This window comes from Penicillium roqueforti (assembly GCF_015533775.1).
Source record: "Penicillium roqueforti strain LCP96 04111 chromosome Unknown scaffold_01, whole genome shotgun sequence".
Lineage (NCBI taxonomy): Eukaryota > Fungi > Ascomycota > Eurotiomycetes > Eurotiales > Aspergillaceae > Penicillium > Penicillium roqueforti.
Genome location: NW_024067565.1, coordinates 3,148,794 through 3,169,049, shown reverse-complemented (window position 1 = coordinate 3,169,049; position 20,256 = coordinate 3,148,794). Strand labels below are relative to the sequence as shown.

General features: G+C 48.5%; 9 protein-coding genes across 9 annotated transcripts; 5 read left to right on the top strand and 4 right to left on the bottom strand.

The window, feature by feature from the left end:
- Positions 1-466: 466 nt before the first annotated feature.
- On the top strand, positions 467-1,921 carry LCP9604111_226 (AIM24 family protein; the record flags this gene model as incomplete). The annotated part of the gene is made up of 5 exons (XM_039068541.1): positions 467-509; positions 567-584; positions 633-1,190; positions 1,293-1,642; positions 1,700-1,921. The coding sequence occupies 5 exons, from the start codon at positions 467-469 to the stop codon at positions 1,919-1,921; spliced, it is 1,191 nt and encodes a 396-aa protein (XP_038932774.1).
- A 698-nt stretch (positions 1,922-2,619) lies between these two features.
- Positions 2,620-3,886, bottom strand: LCP9604111_223 (translation initiation factor eIF2 subunit beta; the record flags this gene model as incomplete). The annotated part of the gene is made up of 4 exons (XM_039068538.1): positions 2,620-2,917; positions 2,978-3,470; positions 3,550-3,658; positions 3,875-3,886. 4 exons carry the CDS (start codon positions 3,884-3,886, stop codon positions 2,620-2,622), a joined length of 912 nt encoding a protein of 303 aa, XP_038932771.1.
- A 358-nt stretch (positions 3,887-4,244) lies between these two features.
- LCP9604111_222 (uncharacterized protein) lies at positions 4,245-4,696 on the top strand (the record flags this gene model as incomplete). The annotated part of the gene is made up of 2 exons (XM_039068537.1): positions 4,245-4,521; positions 4,593-4,696. The coding sequence occupies 2 exons, from the start codon at positions 4,245-4,247 to the stop codon at positions 4,694-4,696; spliced, it is 381 nt and encodes a 126-aa protein (XP_038932770.1).
- Positions 4,697-6,173: 1,477 nt separating this feature from the next.
- LCP9604111_221 (uncharacterized protein) lies at positions 6,174-7,595 on the bottom strand (the record flags this gene model as incomplete). Its single annotated transcript, XM_039068536.1, has 1 exon — positions 6,174-7,595. The coding sequence occupies one exon, from the start codon at positions 7,593-7,595 to the stop codon at positions 6,174-6,176; it is 1,422 nt and encodes a 473-aa protein (XP_038932769.1).
- A 2,107-nt stretch (positions 7,596-9,702) lies between these two features.
- LCP9604111_220 (RNA recognition motif domain-containing protein) lies at positions 9,703-10,551 on the top strand (the record flags this gene model as incomplete). Its single annotated transcript, XM_039068535.1, has 6 exons — positions 9,703-9,722; positions 9,795-9,867; positions 9,931-10,037; positions 10,094-10,371; positions 10,419-10,454; positions 10,502-10,551. 6 exons carry the CDS (start codon positions 9,703-9,705, stop codon positions 10,549-10,551), a joined length of 564 nt encoding a protein of 187 aa, XP_038932768.1.
- A 783-nt stretch (positions 10,552-11,334) lies between these two features.
- Positions 11,335-12,506, bottom strand: LCP9604111_219 (gamma-glutamylcyclotransferase; the record flags this gene model as incomplete). Its single annotated transcript, XM_039068534.1, has 6 exons — positions 11,335-11,856; positions 11,908-11,992; positions 12,075-12,079; positions 12,168-12,217; positions 12,313-12,344; positions 12,412-12,506. 6 exons carry the CDS (start codon positions 12,504-12,506, stop codon positions 11,335-11,337), a joined length of 789 nt encoding a protein of 262 aa, XP_038932767.1.
- A 2,169-nt stretch (positions 12,507-14,675) lies between these two features.
- Positions 14,676-15,744, top strand: LCP9604111_218 (putative short-chain dehydrogenase/reductase family protein; the record flags this gene model as incomplete). The annotated part of the gene is made up of 2 exons (XM_039068533.1): positions 14,676-15,556; positions 15,609-15,744. 2 exons carry the CDS (start codon positions 14,676-14,678, stop codon positions 15,742-15,744), a joined length of 1,017 nt encoding a protein of 338 aa, XP_038932766.1.
- Positions 15,745-16,940: 1,196 nt separating this feature from the next.
- Positions 16,941-18,138, top strand: LCP9604111_217 (EF-hand domain-containing protein; the record flags this gene model as incomplete). Its single annotated transcript, XM_039068532.1, has 4 exons — positions 16,941-16,981; positions 17,041-17,059; positions 17,110-18,052; positions 18,116-18,138. 4 exons carry the CDS (start codon positions 16,941-16,943, stop codon positions 18,136-18,138), a joined length of 1,026 nt encoding a protein of 341 aa, XP_038932765.1.
- Positions 18,139-18,734: 596 nt separating this feature from the next.
- LCP9604111_216 (uncharacterized protein) lies at positions 18,735-20,114 on the bottom strand (the record flags this gene model as incomplete). The annotated part of the gene is made up of 1 exon (XM_039068531.1): positions 18,735-20,114. One exon carries the CDS (start codon positions 20,112-20,114, stop codon positions 18,735-18,737), a length of 1,380 nt encoding a protein of 459 aa, XP_038932764.1.
- Positions 20,115-20,256: the final 142 nt, after the last annotated feature.

The following is a 20,256-nucleotide window of genomic DNA, read 5'->3' as shown; positions in this document are numbered from 1 at the left end:
CTATCAACTCTCGCACATGCAACTTCTTTTTAGCGCCCGGTGGGGAAGATCGGTGGCACATAGTCACAATTGCGTGTGACTCGAGACTGATTGACTGCGAGCTGCAAGCCTCATCACACGCCTAATCTCTTAGTGGAATTCCTCTCTAAGAATAGTAATAGTATGAGCTGTTGGTGAGGGGAAAAGCTAGCTCCCCTTTAAAAGAGAAAACCCCGTAGAGTCCGGTCTGGTTTTATTTCCCTTGTTATTATTCCCTAAATCAAGCCAGGCCATTGAGATACCCATTATTCTTCCCATTGACGCAAAATAATACGGGAGGAACTACGAGTTTTTGCTGTGACGATATTAGCGAGTCTGACTTCCCTAGTGTCTTCATTTGCCTGTGAACACTCGGATTTTGACTCTAGAAGTACTTTTCTAAGAGAATAAAAAGACATTGGTGTTCAGCGACATCAAAACCACCACAATGTCTCAAGATTCAAGCTATTATGCCCCACCACCCATGACAGGTGAGTGCCTTCACAAAGTTACAAACTACAGAAATCCGTTACTAACTAATTGTCTAGCTCCGGCGCATATAACCTGTAATTAATCCGATTCTTCTGTCTTTGCTATCTTACTAAATATTTTAGCATTTTCACAATCGCTTGCGGCTCCCTACTATCCACCACCGCCAAAGCAGCCTTCAAATGGAGTATATACCCCAGCCACTCCACCAGCAGAGAGCCCCCAACCCCATCGACAAACCCCAAGTAGGGAATATGCAGCCCCTCCGACGTCGGCGAGCCCGCCCCAGGACCCAATCGCCTACAACCAAGCCGCTTTCAATTACAATAACACTATTGGAAGGCAGCCAGTGAGTCCGCCTCAGCAAGATCCAATCGCCTACAACCAAGCAGCCTTCAATTACAATAACACTATTGGAAGGCAGCCAGTGAGTCCACCTCAGCAAGATCCAATCGCCTACAATCAAGCGGCTTTCGAACAAAATCATGCCATTGCAATGCAAACAGTGTCTGGAGGAACCCCAGAACATGCTTCAGAACATGGAGAACTCACTGGGACAGGTGGAATGAACCAAGATGATACTGGAGTCTTCAATGGTGGAAGTTACAGGATCAGCCACCGAGATAGCAACTCTGTCTTGACCGTACAGCTGGCAATGGGCTGTCCTTTGAATATCAGACCTGGTAAGTTATCCAGTTCAACAATTCCTGTACGCGAATATGCTGTAATCGATATCTTCGTCCCGAGTATGTATTGCCATAGAGCTAATCTTGCTTGCCTCTTAGGTGCCATGATTGGAATGTCTACAACGATCACATTGAGGGGAACTATCTCGTTCTCATGGAAGAAACTCCTCATTGGGGGCAGCATGACTATGTCCCACTACACCGGTCCTGGTGAGCTCCTGCTGGCACCTTCCATGCTGGGAGATATTATAGCCCTCCACGTAGACGAACCAAAGGAATGGAAAATCGGACGCGACGCCTTGCTTGGATATACCGCTGGTATCGGGCATAAGCACCAGTCCCAAGGTCTATCCAAGGGTATGTTCTCCGGTGAGGGATTCTTCATCTACAAGATCACAGGAAGTGGGATCCTTTGGATGCAAAGTTTTGGTGCAATCATCCGGAAAGATGTAAGTTGATCATGCCCGGTAATTTGACAACGGGGGTTTTATCTGACACCTGCAAAGCTTGATGAAGGCATGAGCTACTTCGTCGACAATGGCCACCTTGTGGCTTGGGACTGCAAGTACAAGATGGAACGTGTGGCCTCTGGCGGTATCGTCTCCGGCGTTACCTCTGGCGAGGGTCTTGCTTGCAGGTTTACGGGGCCTGGAACTGTCTACCTACAGACCAGAAACCTGAATGCCTTTTCTGCCCAGATGAAGTTGAGTGCTGCGAAGGGTGGTTAATTCTACCATGCCGATTCGGTCAGAAGAGACCGGTTTGTGAATTTTATACGTTGACATCTACTTTCGGAACAAACGAAGATGCCCCCTGGCTTGTTGTCATCATGTGGTTTTGTTGTATACTTCTTCATTGCACCGGGCATATGCTCAATCACGGGCTGCTCTCCATTTTATACCAATTTTGCTCAGTACATTTATGTGGAACTATTTACGAATTTTTGCAGCGATATCACCACAATTATAAATGAATTTGATATACTACACACCTACGAGCCTATCCTTGGTACTCCATAGGAAGGGCCATAAACAAAGTATCCGATATCTCTTTAAGATGTTGAGCTTGAGACTTAAAATAGGCAAGTGCTTGCTAATTAGTACCCCGTGGAGCAGATCAGACTCGTGGGACCGAAGGCTTAAAAGGCAAAAGAAAGAAATTTAAGAGTGGGCGATTCTACCACATTCCTAACGTTCAACTAGATACAAAATCATACAGCCTCGAAGGCAAGACATAGTGATATCAGTCTATTCCATGCGAAACTACTTTTCATTCTTCAAATCGTTTCCTCATCTCAAGCCTCTCAGGGCAGAAAGAAACGCATCATGCCTTGTTTCCACCCCGCAAAAGCTCTAGTAAGTGACACGCCATAAGGAAGAGATAAAACAAGCCCTTCCTTCGCACATTGCCAGCACAGCTCCACCGCTTAGCCCACACGCTTTCTGCGGCCGATCTGGGACCGGAAACCGGTCTTGATGGCGGCGACGGAACGACGGGACCCGCAGGAGTTGCAAGTAACGAAATACAGACGGTTCTCTCCCTTGTTGAGCTCGGTGTCGGGGCTGCGGCACGTCTTGCATGTGACGTACTCAACAATATAGCGACGCAGAACCGATTCGATACCCTTCTGTTGGAATCTTCCCTTGATGACCAGGCGACGGCTACCGTCGACACTGCCTGACGTACCGAGTTCGGCGAACAGGAATTGGGTGCAGTGCTCCTCGCTATTTAAAAAAAATTGTTAAACGAAATTTCAACGAGTACATAGGTGGGAGATAGCGAACCTTCGCTTCATGCGCTTGCAGATATCGGCAATGTTGGCGAAAATGGTACGACGGTTACCTTCACGAAGGCACTGGGGCGGGGGAATCTTGTAGGACTTGGCGCCGCTGGACAGAAGGTCGGGGTGGTGGCTCTCGATGAGGGAGAAGAAGCGGGAGACGAGGAGCGAGTAGGGGATGGGTTGTGTGGCGTCGTGAGCCCAGATACCGGTGCCGGCCTCAAGGTCGCCCTCGGGGAGCTCCTCGGGCTGATCCTCGCCAGCCTCCTCAGCAATACCAGCCTCAGCGAGCTTGGCATCGAAGTCGTTGGGGTCGGCCTTCTTAGACTTGCTGCTGCCCTTCTTTTTCTTCTTCAGCGCAGAGGGATCGAACTCGCCGTCGGCGGCGGCGGGGGCTTCGTCGTCATCGCCGGCTTCGGTGGTCTTAGACTTCTTGGAGGACTTCTTCTTTTTTGAGAGACCCTTGAACATCTCGGTGACCTCGTCGACATCCTTCTCTGTATATTCAAGACATCGTTAGTGGGGCTGTGGCAAAGGCGACTGGGGGACTGCTGGGATCGGAGAGCTATTGCATACCGGCTGTAGGAGCCTCAGCCGGAGGAGCATCTGTGACTTGGCCATTGGTATCCATGATGACCGATCCTTCGCTGAATGCGACCGACTTGCGCTGTTTAGTTTCGAGTTCCTGAGCGGAGCGGCAAAAAGCGGTGTTAGTTCTGAGTAAAAAGAGAAATAGCAGAAGAAATCGTATAGCCTGGCTTTTCAATAAAAGTACCAGTCCTTGAACCCGGCTAAACGATGTGCGTTCTTGGATCAGAGTGGTTGGCGGCCGAGGGGTCGATATTGTGCAGACTTAAAGAAAATGTGGGAGGGTCGGTAAAAAGACAAGGGTGTGACGTACAGCGTCCGCCATGTTTGTAGGCTTCAAAGATGCTATTCACTCCACCACAATCTGTTGGAGATGAGATCAGGTTGTTGCGAATTCGAGGAGCTAGAGCAAGAGTGTCAGATGGCAAAATTGTCGCTGGAATCTGATATCGCCAGGTCTGAAGGCAATTCTGTTATCGCGGTATTGGCACGTGACCGCCAAGTGAGTCACCAGATTACACGGTCACGTGTTTAATTACGGAGCTTGGCGGTGCCGGTCGATCAAGGGAAACAGTCCAGGCTGCTCTCACGTTTACGTAGAACCGCAGTAGGCAGGCCGCTGCTTGATCAACATCGCTTCCCCTCATTCACTCACCCCACCTCTCTTTACAACAATCTCCATCATGTCTTTCTCTCAAGACAGCTCGAATCCCTCCTTCTCGATGTCCGCGTACATGGTTCCCTCCCGACAATCCTCATACTCCCAGTCCCAGTCCGACGATGAGCTCGCCTCTCTCCCTTCAGAATCTACAAACGACTCCGACCTCGATACCTTGTCGGAATATTCATCCGATGCCGAGGCAGAATGGCAGGAAAGCATTGAACAACTGGAGCTGCTTCTGAGTATGGTCCTGGTACCTTTCCTTGGGAAATACCTGGGACGACGATGCGCATATTGGAGTATGTGACACCAACAAGCTTCCCGATCTTGCTGTGCGAGAGGATAACATGCTAATGGGCTGGTATTTTAGGTTGGACGCGATTCATGGAGTGGAAGTTCCCCGTTGAGGTGGTGATGCAGAACCCGGGCGCATTCAAAGCAGCGGGTGTGGTCGAGGCGGCTGCGACTCTATGATAGATTATAGTCCCAATCGCCTTGCAAGCACTTGCTGCATGTCATTTTTATCAAGCGTGTCATTGTCAACCGCCCCACCCCTCAGCGTTCCAATCCCTTTACAAAACCGACCCGACTTATTTTCGTGGACTCCGCAACATATCCACGACTTAAAAGCTACAAGATTGCCTTATCGAATTCAACTCCCAACAGCTTTTGCGTTGGTTGTATCTGGCGTTGCACGGAGACCTCGTTTCCGATCTCTCGTGTTTCGCGATTGTTCTTCGTCCAACAGTGAGATTTATGGATAGGTCAACTTCAATAGAGACAAAGTTCTGGATTTGAGCCATCTGATGATGTGTTCAATTTCTCTGTCCAAGACTGTTATATACCCAATGAATTCATCAACTCTCATAAACCAGCGCCAGTGTGCTTTCTAAATCATTGACTGGCAGTTTGTGGTGGCATGTTGAAGAACCCGACTGAGCTGAACTGCATTTGAGTCAAATCCTTTGCTCGATTAGCCCAATCATTGTTACAAATAGAAGAGTCACCACATCTGGTCAGCACCAAGGCAAGTGTAGCGCAGCAGAGACCTTTGTTTACGCGTTCGAGAGGGATCACGTCGTGTTAGAACCATCTGCGAGGACCTCAGCGCGAACGATTATGTGAGACGAACAAGACATTGGAATACGTGGAGAGATCAAGTCTAGGAGTTCAACTCGGCTATGGCTATCTACATGTATTCCGTGGGACTTGTCAAATGGCAATGAGAGCCACGACTTCAGGAACATCCACAAGAACTCTAGGTTTGATATCTGATCCAGACCTACATGGACCTCATAACAATGGTAATGTTATGATCCCTGTGGTAGGTGAAGCAGCATGTGCTACGGTTCCCTCTGTCAACGCTGTCTCAGGGGGAGGGAGGGGAAGGGGAGGGGAAGGGGAGGGGGGGTGGACGGAGAGATGGTGGCCAGAGAGATGGGGAGGAGAGAAGAAGAAGAGAAGAAGAGAAATGGGGGGAAGGGTCCTTTTATATTCCAAACCCACGTGCCTTCCTGGAGTGCGACAGGTCCCTCGTGCACCTGCCCTGTCAATATCAATGTCACACCTTCCAGTTTACATTGTTTGCCTTCTTTGTTTACACGGGGAACTTCCAAGGTTTGGGAAGGAGCCATGAAGCCAATTTCGGAACGTTTGAAGTAGGAATGCTTCGGGCTTCACGATACTGGAATTTCTGTCTGACAATGGGAATGTGTTTTGTTACTACAATACATGTGTGGTCTGATCATACAAGTCCGGAGGGGGGGTTACCCTAATGCTATCTTGAATTCAAGGTGCTCACAATCTCTATTCCCGGCCGAACTCAAGCTAGCGAGGTATGTACATGAAGATGGCGCTACTTCGCTTTGATATGGTTGATTGATGCAAATGTGGCCAAGCTTGCTATTGACACGTTCGACTATCCAGTTAATAACCACCTTGCCGGTGAAGATCAGTAGAGTTTGTTCTGTCGCCAGAAGTCAGGTATTTCTGGGTGCTGACTCTGTTGCGCGTCGTTCCCAGTTAGTGGCTTGCCGTATCCAGTAGTGAGCCATGGCATATCATTGTTTGGGTCAACACCAGGATAGTTCGAATGACTCGTGGGTGGTTTGTTTTGATGAGAAGGCTTCGCTGGCCACTCATCATACCGCTCTTCTATGATATCCTGGGAGACCGTTGCGAGATGTTCTAGTTCTCCTGCTTCTGCTTGTCGGGTAGGAATATCATAGTCTCGAATGCCAGTCGATTCTGGACTATTCGGAATATTATTGCCAAGTTCGGGGGATTCAAGTGACCGCTGTAAGTTTGATGCAACTCCTGCCGCAACCTCAGGGCGAACGATGGCGCAGTAAGCAGCATCCAGCGTGCGATAGAACTCATCATCATCATCAACTCGATCTAGCTCATAAAATTCAATGTCAGATATATGCGGCTGTTTGACCTCCGGTGCAAATGCGGGAAACAATACTGCATGCTCTCCCGATTCGTGAGAGAAAGGCTCGCACTGATCTTCACCCCAGATATCTATGAAACGATCTGGGATGTTTGATATCATGGCAACTTGGTGGTTTAGACAGTCCGGTCTATCTGAAGCTTGACATGGTCGGTCTTGTTGTTGCTCGAGAATTGGAGGTTGTTGTTGTGGTCTGTTATTCACACTGCGGACCGTTTCACAAGCGACATTCGAATCTGGGGATTGTTCGGATATTTCATTTTGTACACTGCTGACATTGGCAAGATCCAATGTGTCTGATGCAACGATCTCGGGAATCTCCTGTGGAACGGCTTCGGATGCAGCTACCTGCCCCATGTTGGCTTCGGGTGAAGTTCGCTTTTTGTTGCCGGCTTCGTTTGACCATGATGCCTTTCTCTCCTTCAACAATTCCCATAATTCAGCGAGACTCCAATACCGTCTCCCCGAGACAGTATTTGTGATATTAGAGCATAGCGCTTGGGGATATACCCCGACATGCAGCAGGCTCAGCAGGTGTTGTTCGAGGGCATCGCTTTGTTCCGTGGGGTCGACCTCAGTCTCAGCCCAGGTGTATGGAATTGATGATGACTGTTTTGATGTCTTTCTTCTTTTATTGTGGAACATGGAGGAAGTGCCCCAAGAGTGGCCGGAAACTGCGGACATCTCGCTGACCGGCGCCTTTTCAAATGTGAACAACGGCGTGACTGGGACGTCAAGTTGGCATTCCACATCAAGAAACCGGTTGCCTAAGTGAGACCTGTTGATTCTAGAGTCATGTGCAGGGTAAGCGAACTGTAGCTCTCGTGGGTGGTGCTCTCTCCCGTTCTGTCCATCCAGAGTGTCTCTGGCGGTCGACATGGGATACGGGCTGGGATTATTCCTCCGGGACAGAAAGTTCATCTCGGAAAAGGCAAGATCGGATTCTGCGGTCCACTTATGAGGCTTGATGCTTGGTGGTCTTCCAAGAGCGCTTGACGAGGTATTTCCGGGGTGGTTGGTTATGCACGAAGACCGTCCCTTACTAAACATACCCAGGTTCATGTTTTTGCGCAACTATTTGGCATGAGTAACATCCAGCGGGAAGTTGCAGAACAATACTTACTGTCAATCTGTTTCCTGTAATATTGATGGCATGGAAGTCATCATTGATGGTGTGCTTCCTGCCCTGGGATTTCCTAGTTCTTCCTTTGCGAGACTGCGACTGGGTCTCCACAGCCGATGATGGGCCTTTATACTCATAGCGATCCTCACGAGTCTTGTGTCTGGGCCTTATCTCGTAGCTATGTCGTGATCTCTTATGACTCTCACTTCGTGGTATGGTCTCGTGAGTAGACGGTGCTTTCGTTCCCTTGTGGCCTGAATCTCTCTTCCTACTGGCTGAATGTCCATTCACACGCAAATTATCGGATATCTCGAATGGGATGCGGGTTTGCGGTATGCTCGTTACAGGAGCTGTGTCCTTCGCTTGTTCCTTGTTCTCAGCTAAAGCTATGTTAGCGCGGAGACTTCATAGTTCTTTGTGACAACAACATGCCTCCATCTTGATGGCGACTTTGTTGCTGGCTCGCAACAGTGGAAAGCCAATGATAGATTGGATTATTGCTTTCCATCAAGAAAGTTCCCAGAACTCAGAGAGCTGGGTAGTGTTTGTAGAAATAAAGTAGACTTGAAGCAACTGGACAGAGTAAGGTGACCTGAAAGCACACAAATCCAAGTCACCGCCGAAGAAAGCGCGACCATCTCAAGTTCGTCCTCCTATCTTTTCATTGTTTCCTCGTTTTTCCTTGTTTTTCTATTAATGCCCATTTATTGCTCTTTAATGCTCTCTCTCGGCGCTTAAATGAGAAGTGTTCCTTGAGTCACCTATGAATAGCTTTTGTTCAAACATTTTCGGTACTTTTCTCCCATACCTACCTTCATCAACCTATCGGAGACGGATGTCAACATCGTATAGACGCAATCCCAGTGCCGATCGTCGCCATTTGCGATCTCTCCCGGCACATGAAGTACAAGGCCGACGGCCCAAGCCGCATGTGGGCCTACGGAGCACTGCCCTCTCTGCCCGATGCACGCGCGCGCAAAGCCACTTTGAGACTGACGATGGCCCGAACTGAGAGGCTAGATCCACGGTGGTAATTGAATGCAGATCTCAAGTCTGTATTGCCAAACACTCCTCAAATGATTCCCGACCGAATGAGGACAAAAGTCCACAATGCATAAACACGCATACGACCAATCAGGCATGGAGCAAGCTACGGGGAATCGACAAAATTCCACAGTCCACGCGTGAAGACTCCACCCGAAATTATGTTGCTTTCATCAATGGACTCATATCCCGGTTCTCGGAGCAAGAAGGATGGACTAACTATGTACTCAGTATGGAGTACATAGATTCACAATAGAATCTAGGTGCTAGTCCAGCCCTATGAATCCCAAAGCAGAATCCCTCGGATCTTCAACCAAGTGAGGGGCAACAAAGGTACATAAGCCGTTGCCCTAAGTGCCGCCAATCCAAACGGAGCATCGGATACCATCTGATTGACTGCTGGAAACCCGACGACCCGCAATTGTATCAGCTCAAGGTTTAGGGCCGTGAGACTGGCTTTGGCGTGTTTATCTCTGCAGCATCCCTCCCCCACTTGGAAGTACGCTTGAGGCTAAGCCCGGACCTTTCTCGCTCTAGTCATGATTCCAGACAAAGACACAGTACAGAGTACGCATAAATAGATATTACTCGTTGTGGACTTTGCCGTTGGCGTCCGACCAGTGGAAAATCCCCGGCAATGTGCAAGCCCTAACGCAGTGTGATTGTTACACGGGACTGGATGCTGACTCGCCTCTTAGCCGCTAGGATCTCCCTGTCGTCTCACAATTCGGACGGGTTCATATTTTTATCCTTCCTTTTCTTTCGGTCGTCTCCTTTTTTTCAACATTCATCTCCGTCCTCAGATCAAGCCAGCTCGAGCATCGTCTCTCTTACAGCTTCCTCTCTTACACCTCTAACACGATGTCTAAACTTTTTATTCAGTGTGTATATATACCTGAGAACACATTTGTGCTGGTAGGAGCCAGTCTAACCGTTGCTGCGATGGGATTTAGTGGCCTTTCTTGGCATACTAGCGATGACACCTTGCGCGAGGGTTTCCAACCATTCGGCGAGATTCAAGAAGCCGTCAGTCTCCCTTGACTGATGTACACCACATGCATCTTGGGCTTCTACTGACCATGAGTACAGATTGTCGTGAAAGACCGTGCGACTTTGCGCAGCCGCGGCTTCGGCTTTGTTCGCTTTGCTACTGACGCCGAGGCGGATGCTGCTATGGGCGCTATGAACAACCAAGAGTAACCATCCAACCTCACATTGATTTTATGAGTTCAAGATCTCATATGTTGTTCAGATTCGACGGGCGGGTCATTCGCGTTGACAAGGCGTTTGATCGCCCACAACGCCAGGATGCTGGCTTCCACGGTCGTGGAGGATACAATGCCCAGCCTCAATCTAGTTACCACGGTGGTGGTGGTGGTGGTGTTTACGGTGGCTACAATCACAATCACGGCGGGTACAATAACGGTCCTGCCGCTGCCGGTGGATACGGTGGGCCCTACAACCGTGGGTACAGCAACTACGCTCCTAGCGGTCCCGCTGGTTATGGCGTAGCTGGTCCCGGCGGCTATGGTTAGCTTTTGATTCTTCTTTCTTGTTGCTTTGCTAATTAATTATAGGTGGTGGCCCAAACTCTGGGTATGGCGGTGGTGGAGGTGAGTTATTGTGGTATCTTGATCCTGATATTAACTGACATCCAAAGGTTGGCGCGGAAACATCCACGAGCAGGCTCCTCAAGAGGGTTACCATTAGCTGATGGGGTCTTTTCGATTTCTTCATACGCGCTTTTCTTTGGCAAATCTTTCCAAAAGAAGTAACGATCTACAAACGAATATGGCGAAAGATGAAACGGCGGGGTCCTGCCCATTGAATTTTGTTACAGGATATTGTTATTTTCCTTCGCGCTCGACTTCTTAGGAAGGGAATATGGGTTTATTATTTGAGAATTTGTTTAATGAACGCAGATTTGAGCTTTTATACGGTTGCGTTTCGACTTGTTTCACCTACGAACTTTTGATGTCTTCTTTCTCTCTTTGTGTGGTTTCATATCTGCAATGCCTATTTTCGTTTCACGGCAGATCCTTCCTATGACAGAGTACATAGATCAAGGGTAGTGATTCGATGGCATGTATGTCCAGCAAGGGTCACGGGTATCGGACTGAACTATGTATTACAACCACGAGGTTTTTTCCGGGGAACAAAATCAGACATCGCCTGCTAATACTACTCAATGTTCCATTTTTTGGGCGACCATTTACACATGCGAAATAATTCCCGTTGGGCACCCTTGCTTTGTGGAAACAGTTATTCCCGCCCAGGCAATAGTAGCCTCAATGTACTCAATAACAAGATCGGACAAAACCAGAATTATACCAAAGCCCACTACCCCCCTATATTTAGGAAAAAGAACCCATGTCATCTATCCAGTCGCTTCTTTCGCTATCTATCTATTGTGCTAGGCAAATATGTAACCTATACATGTGCAAACAAAAAACTTCAAAAGTCACCAACAAAGCCTTGACCCATGCACCTCAATCAATGGCTATTCTCACGATCAGACTCATCACCCTCGCCCTCCAAAGACCTGGTAACCTTCAGTCCAGCCTCCTTCTCCTCAGCATCCGCAAGCCCCTCAGCCTCAATAGCCTTAACCCTCTTAACCAAATCCGTAACATGAACATCCGCAGTCCCAAGCCCAAGACCCTCAAGAGCCTTCTCCAACAAGAACAAATACTCAGAACCCTTGCCGCTCAACCCATGCCCAGCACTGATAACCTGCGCCACATTCTGCGGCTCGCGCTGAGCTGCTTCACGCAGGAACTGCGGGTTAGTCGGCTGGCCGATGTAGACCATGCAAATGATTGGAGAGGGCCCGGTCGATCCTGCGGCTCCTTCGACATCCACGGTCGGGTGGAATGGCGTATAGTGCGCACTGTACCCGTCGATCTCCCGTTCGTCGAGGTAGTCATGGACTTCTTCGGCATGAGATGCAGGGATGTGATACGCCGCACCCCAGACTTTGCCTGTGGAGGCAGCTTCAGATTCTAGGTGGGCGAGCTAGGGGTTATATCAATGAGTGTATGAACAAGAGGCGTATGTAAAACATACCGGATCGTTCAGGGTTTCCCAGAAGCTTCGCTCGATTACGGTGACTACTCGGCCCGGTTGCTCGGGGGTGCCACGGTGATCGGTACTTTGAGATCAAGTTAGCGATTTGTGGTTCTCGGCATGTTTACATTGCGATGTCTGCATATTGCACATAGTCAACGACATACCTGGCCTAGAATTGATGGAAAACCACAATGTTAGTCTGGTTATCTTGAATGTACAAATATAAAGTCTCCCCCTCAAATGACGGGTTCACGTACCTGCCAGAAACGCCGAACATAGCCATTAATATAGCCCGGTACACGCTGGTCTAGATGGTATAATTAGTCAATTGATTCTTGGTCAAAAGCAACCAACACGATGTTTCGTTTTAGTGCCGCACTTTTACATTCCAGTCTCACGTACCATAGTGTGGAGGCGGTTTCCAGATCAAGCTCCTATAATCATAATCAGTATTTGATATTTAACGGCTCAATAGAACTTCGGAACAATGAGTTAACCCACCCATAACCAAATACCCAAAGATCACCCTTAGGAAAATGACTCTTCCACGTGCGACCGTCCGGATGGACCTGATGGCCTTGTGCAATGGCAGCCATATCAAATAGACGATATTAAATGCGCTCCAACGAGTTTATTGGCTGCGGATTCCGACCTTCCAAGCCCTGGCGGAGGTGGATTAATAATGTGCTCCGGCAACAGCTTTAAGGCTGATTTCTGTGATCAGCGCGTCAACTTCAGAAAAGAAAACCAGGGACTTGAATTCTTTGCTAAAGAAGATGCTGTTATAAATTGGATTTGACCACAATTGTGAACGTTCTGAATGTTGAAGTTGCCCAAGACTGATTATACACTGATTTTGTTTGCATTGTTTGTTCTTGGGCATCTCGCCATCTGCGTGATGGATGAGGCATCTTAACACTTTCAAAGCACAACATTTGAGATACATGTAACGTACCAGTGAGGTACAAATGCGATACAAGTGAGATGGTCTATATATAGAGTAGAGGAAATATCTTCAGGGACTTGGTATATCGGCTCACTTTGATTCTACCTTATCTTTTGCACCTTTAAATTCTGGTTCACGTAGTAAACAAGAATAGCCTTCTCATATCAATCTGGTGGTCTATTTAGATGCTTTTTGAGATATCTATTACGCTGGTACCTAGGGATAGTAGGGAAGATGATGATATTATCCTGGGGGTCACGTGGTAGCTAGCTATTATATATGCTGACATCGCACTTTCTCCTTCTCCTTGTCCTTCTCACCACTCTTGAAGCATCACCCACGAATTGCTAAGGGTGCAAATTCAGTCCATCAGTCTGGTTCTGATACCGAGGATGATGTGGACCTCGGCCAAGGACCCTAAAGAAAAAAGCAGACCAGGCATTGAGTACCATTGAAGCTGGTTGATTCTTCACCCAGTCACTTTACTCATCCTTGTCTCAACCTCCGTGGCCGAGGAGGTTGGAAATTGCCTTCTTACGCTTCTTGATCAAATACACATGTGTCCAGAAAGAGTTCATCATAAAGAAGTTCTAAAAATTTCAAATTATTTTGGAGATCAAAAAAACCGAACACATTCATCATTCCCTATGACAACCCATCAACCAACCGTGGTCATAGAGGTTGGTTTCAACCAAACCTACTCAAGCCTGTTATAGGATGCGAAATTTCGGCTAGAGGGCGTTGGTATCAATGTACGCAAGGTCATTCTTATCAGATTCTTCCAGCGTAAGAGAGGAGTGTGCAGTACAATCGAACTCTGATGCCGAAATGCCACGGGCAAGGCACAAATGACCTGGAATAACCAGGTTTTCCTGGTTCGGGGCCCGGTGGAAATGCCTATTTCGCTGACCATAGAAGACATTTTTGACGGCGTGGTTGACCCGAGCCGCCAGGGCACTGATCGCCTTAGCTTTGACATCACTTCTCTCCGCGATATCATCACTGGAATGGGATTTGATCTCGCTGGGCTCACTCCTGTGCCTTGAATGTTCTGATATCATATAGCTCAGTTGGAACAATTTCAATATCACAAATGCTATGGCCATCAAGACAATCAATCACCAGGATAGGATTCTGAAAGCACAGATATTGGCAGTGCGATAGATGGCACGCTGAGCATGCCCTCTGTCCGGGAATATCACGATGCCGAAACGACTGCGTCTGTTGCAACGTCAACTCGAGTTCCTCGAGTGCTTCTCGCTTCTATCTTCGTGCTATATCGTCGGTTCCATCTTCATGAACACTGACACATCTTATCTAAGATTGCGTCCAGAATTGCCGTCATTGCTAGTATTCTTGCTGACTCAAACATCCTCGCGATATCGCTCGATATCGCTCGATATGAGAAGTTCCTGGGGATCCGAATGAACAGTCCAAATGGTGACATGTTATTCCTGTTCATCTTCCAAGGTTGGCGTCTATGATCTGCACTATGGTAAGGGTCAACACAAAAGAGGCGAACCATACTCGGCAAAATGATCTGCAGTTATTCATACTCCTATTATTTGACATGTTACAGTGAGGTCCGTGTACGGATATAGTTATACACCGCTTTCGTACCTTGGTAGATCTGCACTAATCGTATCCTTATCTCTTATCTTTATCGCTATCCTTATCTCTTATCTTTATCGCTATCCTTTATCGGCCCTGGTGTTATCGGCTTTTTTTCTTCCCCAAAACATTCATCACGCGCCTCGCACCCTTGGTACTTTGTTTACTTTGATTTATTCTTCCATCCTTTTGCATCCCAATTTCCATCATGGCGGCCATCTTTCGCCTCCTCAAGATGCAGTACACTCCTCCCCTTGATCCTCAAGGTGCGTCCTTCGCTGGTAAGATCGTCATTTTGACAGGTGCCACTTCTGGCCTTGGCTTTGAAGCAGCCATCAAAATCCTCAATCTCGGCGTCGAGTTGCTCATTATCGGATCTCGCAGCATCGAAAAGGGCAACAAGGCCAAAGTTGACCTCGAACGAGCCACGAACCGACGCAACGTAGTCAAAGTGTGGCAGCTCGAGATGAACAGCTTCCAGAGCGTCAAAGACTTCGCCGAACGCGTCCATGTCGAGTTGGACCGTGTTGACGTCGCGTTGCTTAACGCTGGACTTTGGAATCGCGAATACTATCAGTCCCCCGAGGGCTGGGAGGAGACCCTACAGGTCAACACCCTGTCGACCTTGATGTTGGCCATACTTCTACTTCCTAAGCTAAAGAAAAGCTCCTACGTCGATAACCCCACCCACCTAACTCTCGTTTCCAGCCAGCAATTCGTTCGCGTCAAGCCCGCAAGCATCCAGACCGATGGCTCGATCCTCGCTCACGTCAACGACCCGGACAACTTCAACGGTCCCAAGCAGTACGGCATTTCGAAGCTTCTGCTCGAAATCGTGATCAAGAAAATCGCCAATATCGTGTGCAACGACGACGGCACTCACACTCTGGTTGTCAACACTGTCAGCCCCGGACTGTGCATCTCGGCTTTGGGTCGCAAGTATTCTCATTGGTGGGAGAAGTGTATCGTTTGGGTTATGCACACGTTTTTCGCCCGTACTACTGAGCAGGGAAGCCGTTCGCTGGTCAGTGCTACCCTCCAGGGCCTCGAAACGCAGGGGAAATGCTGGCGCAGTGAGGGATATCTTGAGTAAGATCATCTTTCACCCTGTTTCAATTGACCATTGCTAATGATTTTATAGTGAGTCGACTGCGCTGACTACTATCCTAGAGGGCGAGGAACTCCAGGAGAAGGCTTGGGAGGAGATCATCGCCGTGCTCGAGGAGCAAGCACCGGAGGTGTCCCTCGTCGCTCGTGGCCTGTACCAGGGCGTTTAAATTTCACGACACCGACGACAAGCCAACGAGGTTCGACCGAGGAGTGGTTTGTTCATGCGCCTAGCGCATTTTTGCAGAATATCAAGCGTTCTTGCCTTTGAGATACCCTGCTAACGTTAACTGAGAAATGAGAAATGAAATCTTTCAAGCTTACTTCCTGTTTACAATATAGAATATACAGCAGTCGTAGTCAGATATAGGTAATGACCCGCAACTGAATTATATCCAGTATAATATACACATCACATAAGTCAATGAGAAGAGAAGTCATAGATTATATATCTAGAAGTGGTTAGCTCTCATTGGTCTCTTAGATTCCAAATTTCCGAAGTCCCATCTCGCTTTAGCCTGTTCTACATTAGGAAAGCGTACTATAAAGAGCTATCTCGTGATAGCAAAAAGTGACATCATTGAAGTAGGATCCATTATAGCGTGCCGTCAAGCGAGAGCATGCTGTAATTGAAGGTCTGTAGTGGTTAAGTGAACGCGGTGGATATCTGTACTCCGTACGCCATAGAGTGGAGCGGGGCGTTCAAGTTGGGCACACAACTCAGCCTCTTCCAATCTCAGTTACGTCGCGTATTTCGCCCCTGAAATTTGTAGACTCGTCTCTCTAATACTATCCAAACCTACAATGCAAGCGGTACACCCGTACTATACGTATTAGCGCGGGGATTCGAGTTCTGCGCTGTATATTGAGGGGTCCGGAATAGAAACCACGCACTTCTCGAAACTCGTATTCGTATTAGTTCTAACATAGCGCTGGCTAGGTGGATCTAGGGGCGTTAATTCGATAGATTCATGTACTCCGTAGTTTGGATATGTTTTTGTTAATTTTAAAGCAGAGCCTCATAGTGAAGCAGGTATTCCAAGGTTCTTCCTGGCAAATCCATGGACCTATATTGAACAAAATCAATAGAAACAGTCTGCTTATATGTAGGTGTCTCTAGCTATCTCATATACTAAAAATATTCATAAACTCGACAGTATAAACCCTCTAAACCAATATGTAGCTCTCAATTCGTCATGTACCCTCCGCAGTTCCTCCGACAAGGTTCCTCACATGCGCTAAAAATCAATGCCCCCCCCGGCTCCGCTTTCAGGTGCCTCCTTTTATTCTTCTTCTTCTTCATATACCTTTGCACTTCCTGTGTCGCATTCTTTCTCTTGATTGTGTCACCTCCAGCGCTCCGACTATGGCCTACAACAAATCCTACAACCCCGACGCGCTGCCAGCGTAAGTGCATACTCTAGGCATCTTCTGCAGCTACTGATTACTGACTTGGGAAATATTAGTCATGCTGAGCCAGAAGAGGTACAACATCTGTTACACGCCTTAGACTCTTTTCGTTAACCCTCAATTAGGCGGCGCAGATGTTAAGCAACATGAGTGTATCAGGCCACACTCCGAGTCACACCCAAAAACCGCTCCCATCTCGCCCGTCACCGCAAGGAACCCACAGCGGTGTCCCTCCACGTGTTCCTGTATCCAGCTCTAGCGCTCCCCAGCACGCATACGCCTCCGCGCCTCCACGCCTTGAGTCCCAGCCTTACCACTCCCACTCCCACTCCAACTCCTACAGCGGCCGCCCCTCGGCAACAAACGCGCCCCCGCCAAGTCAACACTTCAGCCAGTCCCAGTCTCGTCCTCACCCCCTCCACCCCTCCCCGCCACCCCAGAACTACGGGTTCGGCCCCCCACCAGTACACCCCCAGCGCAACCGACCCCCGCCCTCATCGCGGCCTCCCCAATCGCCCGCCCCACCGCCATTGACAGCACCCAGCGATGACCCGCAACAACTCTTCCCCCTCTTCCGCGCCGCGAACGCGTCCCACTCCGGCACCCTCACCGAAGGGGAGCTCGGCAGCGCGCTCGTGAACGGCGACTACACGTCCTTCCACCCGCGGACGGTCAGGCTGATGATCCGGATGTTCGACCGCGACGGCAGTGGGACCATCAACTTCGACGAGTTTGTCTCACTGTGGCGGTATCTGGCTGCATGGCGGGAGCTGTTCGATCGCTTTGACGAAGACCGCAGTGGACGCATCAGCCAGCGGGAGTTCGAGAACGCGCTTGTTGCGTTCGGATATCGTCTTAGCGGGAAGTTCATTTCTGTTATCTTTGGTGTCTTTGAAGCCAAGGCTAAGCAGATGAGCAATGCGCCTAAGGACTACAGGTCTACTGGTATGAGCTTTGATCTTTTCGTTCAGGCTTGTATCAGTCTGAAGCGTATGACGGATGTGTTCAAGCGGTATGATGATGATCGGGATGGGTATATCACCCTAAGCTTTGAAGAAGCTTTGACTGGTAGGTTTTGGTGTCTGTTGTGTTGTTGGGGATCAGTGGCTAACTGGAAATCGCTTTTTACAGAGATTCTTCTATTGCAGGAGTAAAGCATTCTGCTCCATTACCATACGTGGTACTCTCGATTTCCTTTTCCTAGTCGTGATGTTCTCTCTACGCTCTGGCTCTTTTCATTATACCCAAACCCCAATTTGCTTTTGTCATAGAATTTCCAGAACACTGGCCAATACATGTTCATCGAGGAATCATCGAGCCACGAATATGCGTGGAACATGAATGCATTGAGATTTCCCAAGTATTGGCCATCTCTCCAAATAAGGCATACACTCGTCCCTCAAAAAATGTTAAAACTCACATGGTCGGTCAGAGATATTATTACATGATAAGGAATATTATCGTGGATATTATAACAGAATCAATGGCTGGAGTAACTGGACTAGACGATCGAGCTTTCGTTACTGTCTGTTTCCCATGTATTGTTATAAATGATCTCATCGAGGCTTAGTGTCCACCCTAGCCCGCTCCATAAGCAATCCAAAACATGTGGTCGGATTGCATCCAGCTGGGATTCGCTCTTGGCGGGTTCTTGGAAATCTTCCTCATAACCGAACTCGATCATAATGCTAGTCGATATGTGGCCCGGCTGCCATTTTAAAAACGGCTGCCGTAGTAGAACAATACATCATCATTCCTGAGCAGTGTAAGAACGATAGAGGTCGAGATTATCGTAATCATCAGAATAAGGTATTTCATACGGTGAGATTTGGAAATTCACTTTGGTTCCTTTGAACATCTCCTCTAGATCAAGGAGACATTGCTGTAGGGGTTTTCCTTGAAGCTTAGCAGGCTTTGTGATGTCGGTTGCGAATACGCTGACATCAGTCAACTCCGGATAAAGACCATTTTCACAATCTTTCGCGATGCTCTGCGTCAATTCCCAGACAGATGCCTTGCAGTTCATGATATGGAGTGTCTTTAACGAGCTGGGGAATTCGGGGTGTGGTGGAAGAAAAGCGTGTGTGATGACGATGGTCTCGAGCACGGAGAAATCGCGGAATGAGCCAACCTGGACGCGGCCAGAAAGGACTTGCTCGAAGATATCAATATGCGGTGGTTTCGTTCCGTACTCCAGGTGGAAGAGCTCGAGAGTGTCCTTGTGTAGGAGGACGGCTTCGTAGGCCTGCTTAGCGTTGAACTCGGGCAGTTTTTCCGCACGATTTCGTCGGTTGTTCGGGTGCAAGCTGAAATTGTTGTAGGTGAAGGCTTTTAGCTTCTTGCACGCTTGCATGAGCTTTTCGAGGGCGAAAGGATCGACCTGGCAGTGGTGAAAGGCCAGTCTTTCCGTCTCCAATGTTCCAGGCAGCCAGGAAGATGGGAACGGACGAAGGTAAGCGTCGCAGAGAACACCGTACTCAAAGGTCGAAGATTTGACCTTGGGAAGGGTGAGGAATTTCTCATAGGAAGCAATGTTCATTCTGGAATACATCTCCGTGTTGCAATATTCTTCATCGCTTTCAATCCAGATAGACTCAAGGTTTGACAAAAATTCAGGATTGTGGCGGAATAGCTGGATGAATGGCTGAATCCAGAATTGGGATACTGGCAGATGTAGCCAGCGAAGATTGGGGGCTTTGCTGGCTACTAATGCTGTGAAAAGGCCGAGGTCGGCTCCCTCTATAGACGAAATCCATGTGTCCTCCTGATCGCCCAACTGAAGGTCCTCGATTATGCCTTTGGACAGCTCGAGGTCTTCTGCGTCAAGAAGGTGGGTACCGAAGGATAGGGTAGGCAGTATGCAGATCTGATGCACATGCTTTGCAAGATCTGGACGACGACAAATTGTTCTGGTAAACATTCGATAATCATGCGAACCATCATAAAAAAGAACACGGAAGAGTAACGGCTGGCCCAGGGCATAGAACTTCCGCGAAACTAGGCAAACATTGCGCAGAGTTTCAATATCGTCTTTCATTCTTCGATCTCTGCTCGGAAGCTCATCATCTGGGCGGACAAAAGAGACAATGAGATCTAGGAGCTCTATGGGAAGGCTCTGAGTGTGTACCATGATTGAAGATGAGCTCCGCACTGAAGATGGCCCAAGCTGAGTGCTGGACTCGAGTTAGAATCGAAGGTGAGGGAGCCCTGGGGGCCTTGGACGGTGAGATTGTCATCACGCATCGCAACCTTAGAAGCTTACGATACGTAGA